The sequence below is a fragment of the Limulus polyphemus genome, unplaced genomic scaffold, assembly GCF_000517525.1.
Source record: "Limulus polyphemus unplaced genomic scaffold, Limulus_polyphemus-2.1.2 Scaffold794, whole genome shotgun sequence".
NCBI classification, from domain to species: domain Eukaryota; kingdom Metazoa; phylum Arthropoda; class Merostomata; order Xiphosura; family Limulidae; genus Limulus; species Limulus polyphemus.
In genome coordinates, this window is record NW_013666404.1 from 103484 (window position 1) to 110135 (window position 6652).

The 6652-nt window shown below is 35.2% G+C and overlaps 1 protein-coding gene across 1 annotated transcript in view; it reads left to right on the forward strand.

Moving 5' to 3' along the window:
• Nucleotides 1-6451, forward strand: part of LOC111086022 — an 11643-nt gene extending 5192 nt beyond the window's left edge. Inside the window, exons 4-7 of the mRNA XM_022387299.1 lie at nt 2278-2544; nt 3338-3454; nt 4034-4405; nt 6088-6451. Of these exons, the coding sequence (XP_022243007.1) occupies nt 2278-2544; nt 3338-3454; nt 4034-4405; nt 6088-6185 (854 nt within the window). The 3' untranslated portion in view covers nt 6186-6451. The remainder of the gene's footprint in view (nt 1-2277; nt 2545-3337; nt 3455-4033; nt 4406-6087) is intronic.
• The last annotated feature ends 201 nt before the right edge of the window (nt 6452-6652 follow it).

Consider the following 6652-nt stretch of genomic DNA (forward strand, 5'->3'; position numbering starts at 1 on the left):
GGAGGCCCCAGGCGTCCCGCGGTGCCCCGGGGGGGGGGGGCGAAAACAAACAAACTTACTTGGTACATACTGATAAGAAAAAGAAAGTAGAGCAGTTCGTAATTTTTTTAAACAATTTTCCTATAAAATCTTACGAAATGTTGTTTGCGTGGTTCTGACCAAAATTCCAGTTGGTCGAAATATTGACCATATGATTTCTTTAGAGCTATTTCACATTGTTAGGCTTAACATTTTCTCTTTAACAATTTAAAATTAACCTAAAGTTTTACATTCCTGCGAGCGCGTGTCAGCCCCATGCACTTCGGTGCTGGCGAGCCGGATTCGAATTCATGTGTTACTATCAAATAAGTCTGCTGGTTAGGGCGCTCGACTCACAATCTGAGGGTCGCGGGTTCGAATCCCCGTCACCGAACATGTTCGCCCTTTCTGCCGTGGGAATGTTATAATGGGACGGTCAATCCCACTATTCGTTGGTAAAAAAGTAGACCAAGAGTTGGCGGTGGGTGGTGATGACTAGCTGCCTTCCCTCTAGTCTTACACTGCTAAATTAGGGACGGCTAGCACAGATAATCCTCGTGTAGCTTTGCACAAAATTCAAAACAAACCAAACTATTAAATATTATCCGCATTTTAAACTGAGGGTGTGTTATGAGGATAACAGTTAATCCCTTAATATGAATGATGGGTGGTGCGTTGGTTGCCCCAAATTAGAGACGGTGGCCCAAGTAGCTTAGCTATATATACAAGATACAAATACTTATAGTTAGTGATATGATTATAGTCCCACGGTGGGACAGCGGTAAGTCTATGGACTTACAATGCTTAAATCTGGGGTTCGATTCCCCGCGGTGAACACAACAGATAACCCAATGTGGCCTTGCTTTAAAACACACACACACACATATTTGATTATACTGTCAAGAAAAGATGGGTTTAGGTAACGTTAGTTTAATAAACCTGCCCCCAATGGCACAGCGGCAAGTCTACATACTTATAACTCTAGATATTGGGTTTGATACCCATGGTGGACATAACACACATAGCCCACTGTGTAGCTTAGTGCTTAACTACAAACATACTGATAAATCCTCCTGTGGCTCAGCGGTAAGTCCGAGAGCTTATAACGTAAAAGATCGGGTTTTGATCCCCGCAGTTGATCGAGCATAGATAGACCTTTGTGCTTAACAATAAAGAAAAAGTTTTAAAAAAATCAAATAAGATTAGTTTTTGATAATTTCAGCTTGATATTCTACGACAGTTCCCCGTCTGTTCAGTATTTTGTCACACAATATTTTAGGAATTACTAAACCATCATTACATCACTTACAACTCTTTAAAACGAAAATAATATTGAAAATAAATAAACTGCATTGCAATTAATATTAAATCCTTCATAATCGGATACTAAACGAGTTAGAAATTTTAAAGTCACGATGGGCAAACAAAAGTTAAATTGTTATCAAATGAGTTAAGAACCCTACAGAAACATGCTTTAAAATTAATTATAACATTTACCGAATTTTAAACAATACAAAGCTAACCATTTTATACATAGACTTTAACGAATCTCCACTGTCAGACAAAATTTTGTAGAATTAATCTTTTTTTTTATATTAAATTCGCACGTGAACAGTCACGTTTTTCTAACGAAGGTTTAACTAATTAAATATCCTGGAAACGATACATGGCCACGAGTAACGAAGTACAGTTTCATTTTACCAAAAACAAAAACAAACAAAAAAGCAGCTGTCAGGTATCCTGGTGATGAAATCCGGTTTTATTAGACCACGACACTGTACTAACGTTCACCCCATATTTGCTTCAGTCTGCCCAACTGTAAAATCGTTACCAGCTAACAGCTGGAGGTTAACCTGTGATGGGCTAGTATCCCGTCCAGGTGAAGTGTGTCACCTTTCTCATCCGTTTGTGCCAGAATAACTGGAATTAAGCGCGGAACAGAAAAGTTTGAACTAACTCTGATCTAATAAGTTTTATGATAGCTGTTTTTTTGGGACACAGAGAATCTACGGACAACACACGCTCACATAATTGCTGGGGGGGGGGGGGTTAGAGTTTGAAATTTAAATAACATTTTTACCCCTTTTATCGAATAATACATTCGCTAAATGGACAGACACACACGCGGACCCGATTGCAATACCCTTGCAGAGCGAGGGTAATAACTTTTGGTATTGATATCATATTAGTAGTATCACTAAGGGTATAATTATAAACGTTACTGATATTGACAAAGTTTAACTTGAATGTATCGCCTAGTTGAGGTATCGTGTGATGACGACAGCTATGAGGAGTTCACCTACTTCAAGAGCCCTTTGTATCCGCGAGCGTACGATAAAGAACGGATGTGCAAGATCAGAGTGGGAAAGAAAAAATCTACCATATGTCAACTGAGGTTGGACTTTCTGGACCTCGACATAGCTCGGCCTACCGAAGGCAACTGTTCGCAAGACATGCTCTTCATTTCTGGACAAAATGAAAATAATGTCGTCCCGCGGATTTGTGGTCTAAACACTGGTCATCACTGTAAGTATCGAAGTACCATATTTATTGTCGTCTTTCACTGTTACCCTATTGCAACTGTTTTCTTTCACCACAGAAATGATTTATTTCCATCCTAATAAATATCTAGTTATAGTAACTACATATTTTAACCATAGCTACTAAGGATTTTCACCATATGGTAACAATGTTTTTTGAAGACATAGTGGTAATGTTTGCTATTAACGTTTAAGTTCAGCAGCTCTGTGGAGATAGCCCCCCCCCCCCCCAGTAGCGCAACGACAAGCCTAAAAACTTAAACGTTAAAACTCAGGTTTCGATACCCGTTGTAAGCACAACAACAGATAGCTCATTGCGTGCAGCAATAAACAAACTATGGATGTAATAATTAGATTTGTTTTAGTTGTTTGAAATTATTGTTGGTTGATATGGAAAATGAAGACGAACGTTACATTGTTTAGTTTATTCTAGTCTTAAACCAAATCTTTCGTTACCGAGTAAAGTTTGTTATAATGTACAACTAGTCTGAACTTTTTATCAAATGTATAGAAACGGCTTGTGTTGAACATAATACAATTTTGATAAACACTTAAACCTCGTCAGGTATTCTACTGAACCGCTTTATAAAGTCCGGCTTAACTGGGAACACGGTCTTTCTTATAAAGTCGTTTCTACCTGTTTAAATATTCACCGAAAAGATTGCTTCGTGTGGCTGTTTTTGCGCTTGCAATTTTATGGAAAAACAAATAAATAATATCCAGATGTCATTGTAGCGTTAAGTGATTAGTTAAGGCTATTAATTTTCCATGTTTCACAGTTTATGTGGACGTAGACGAGTCTGGGATGGTGAGCATACAAGTGATGATGATCGGCAGTTATTCCAGAAAATTCAACATAAAGATTACTCAGCTGGAATGCAAAACTAACAAAATAGGTAGGATATAATGTTGAATTTGGGTTGGGTTTTGTTATTTTCTTTAAACAATCTTATAAGGTAAATTTACTTTACCGACCTATCATTTATATAACAAGTTATAAACATGATCAGTCCAACAATTCGGTGGGACAGTGGTAAGTCTATGAACTTACAACGCTAAAATCCGGGGCTCGATTCCCCGCGGGGGCCTCAGCAGATAGCCCAATGTGGCTTTGCTATAAAAACAAACAAATCTAACAATTAGACACAAGGTACGTTATCGATTCAATATTTAGGCCCAAATTACGTCACCAATCGAATATTTAGATTTTAAAAAATCACAATCGATCTATTATTTATAAACCAAATACCGAGTAACTGAAAGACAAAACGTAACGATTCAGTTCTTCTTGCTATAGAAATACAAACTTTGTAAATGTATCAGATTATAACAAACAGCTATTTAATCTCTGGAATTATTTGTATTTATGTGTTTTGGAAAACCTTTCTTTTTTTGTGTTCTCTTGTACTGCTTTTTACACATTAAAGTCTCTTACGTCTTTCTATGACATTACCCTAACGTTTTTATTTTTAAAGTTCCCGAACACTGTTTGCAATACTACACCGGAACTCATGGCGTCATCAAGAGTTTCAATTATGAAGAAGGTGGTGCCACAACGTTCCAGGGTTACCCCAACAACCTGGACTATACAATTTGTTTAAAGAAGGAGCCAGGATTTTGTTCTATTTCTTACGAACTTGCTTCCGATGTGACGGGTGTTCAACCGTTTGGCGTAGGTTTGGTCAGTGCGTCCTCGTCTTCAACTGTCACCGGGCCAGTTAGCGCTGAATGTCCCGACGACTTCTTAGTGATAGGAGGTATTCGTCTTTGCAGTGGCCGTATAGCTGCTTCAACAACTTCCGTCAGAGGGCGTGAAACAAATACAACTGTTACAGGGCTTTTAACAGGTTCGTATTATAATGCTATAATTAGGTAAGAAAAATAAATACATCAAGCATGTTGTTCTCCTGTGAGTCAGCAGTAAGTCTGAGGGCTTACAACGCTAAAAATCTGGTTTCGATTCTTACTGTAGGTGAAGTATAGCTAATCAGTTGTGTAGCTTTGTGCTATAATTAAACAATAAAGCAGTTTCGCATAGTCTACAAGTGAAAAAGTTAAGATAAATTAAACTTAGGGCAAACACTTTTCATAATGGTAATGGCACTTCAATCACAGCAGCGAAAATATAAATCTTTCAAACTATTTTTTTTTATATTAACATCCCTGATCTTGGCAAAAGTTTCTGAACTCTCCTCATTCTTATGTTGCTGATAATACTGAATAGAAATGTTAAGTGTACATCTAAATAAGTACGAAATAACTTGCAATTAATGAAGTTGTGTTTGTCTTGTTTTTCATCTGGGTATTGTTTTTTATGGAGTTATTTTTCATTATTTTTCTAATAGTTTAATTACTCTGAATTAATGTAAGAAACAAATAACAACGAAAACGAGTCAACTTTACTTCTAATAACATTGGACTATGATCCTATCGTATTTCTACGTCATGGGGACATTCTCTTTTATAACTGAAGTTCTTGAACAAGAGATCTTTTATTTTACAAAATAAGTATTTATTCCTAAATTAGCAACTTAACCAGGCTCAGGTAGGTGATAAATTTGGAGTAAACAGCATCCGAAAAAATGTTGAATTTAGCAAAAATATGCCAGAACGATAATCGATTACGGCTTCTATTCCCTGAAGACGAAATGTTATTAACAATTTTCAATGTTGAGTTCTTCGATATTCTTTGCCCTTCCTTTAACAATATTTTTCATTTTCTGACCAGATGTCGATTTCATTTTTCCCCCGTGTTATTTCCTGGTTTAAAAGGTTGAAAACGAATATAGAATACTGTGGAAACGTCAGAAAACGATCCTGTGCTTTTTATTACTTCCAAAAAATAACGTAAAAAGACGCTTCAACAACATAACAACAACAAAAATTGAAAGAAAGTCATCAAAGAAAAGTGGGCAGAGAGAGTTTCAAAATAAATATAATAATAATGATACAAAGAAACTAGAAGTGAAAAAAAGAAAGGACCTGTTGTTTTTTATTTCAAATACGATGATTCAGATGTTAATGACGTTCATCTATTGTTCCCTTTAATAAAACATACTTTACCACTGCCTTCGTTCAAATACTTGTGGTTATTGTTTGAGTTGAAATAAATATATAAGCTTCTGGCCAAATTTTCACCGAAAACAGCAATCAACAGTTTCATCATTGGTGCTGATTTTTGGGTTCTTTACACTCAATTCCACACGATACAACATCAAAAGTGAAAAGTTAGTACTACCGATTCTGATTGTATTGAAGCTTATCACCACATTTTAGGGATTTTAGTCTGGTTAAGGTTAAAAATAAGAATTAGGCTTTTTAATAATTAAAACAATTTATATATATAACATAACAAATAATCACAAAACTGTAACGAAGCATTTGCTGCATCTAAATTTCACAACTTAATCACTTAACTTATTTATATATTTTTATTTTCATAGGAATGCATACATTACGTAAGTAAAAAATAAGTAAATTTACAGACTTCGACCTAATATATTAATGTAAATTTTATTATTATTTACAGACTCAACACCAGGTCCGTTTATGGTCAGATTTGTCTCTAATGGCGTTAACAATGCTCGTGGTTTTAATCTACAATATCGTCTGAATCCCTGCAAATAACTTATCAATTAAAAACGATTTTAATTTACTGCACTGTAAAAATGGAATAATTTTGTCTCGGATTTTAGTGACTTAATCATGTTTTGTGTGGTCACATAAAGCTCTTATCATTTTCTCGTCTTTAAGGCCTAATTTTTTGTTCTTTTTACAATATGCATGTTTATTGTTAGGCCTATTTAGCAATAATATTTTAAAGCATTTTCATGTAAAACGAGAGAGGATGATGTTCGAAATGTTCGTAACAAAATAAAGATTTTTAAAATTAATTGCAGCTTTTTGTCATTATTTGTTTAATATTAAAACTTTTTAGAAATGACCACGACTTTCACCATAAACTCATAAAATACAATTTTAATGACTTTTTTCTGACGTTGCGCTATTTCAATAATTTGAAAATAAAAAAGATTGAAAAAAACATTTGTGACGTTGGTTAAAAAGTGAGTGACAGTTAAGCTTAGATATATTTT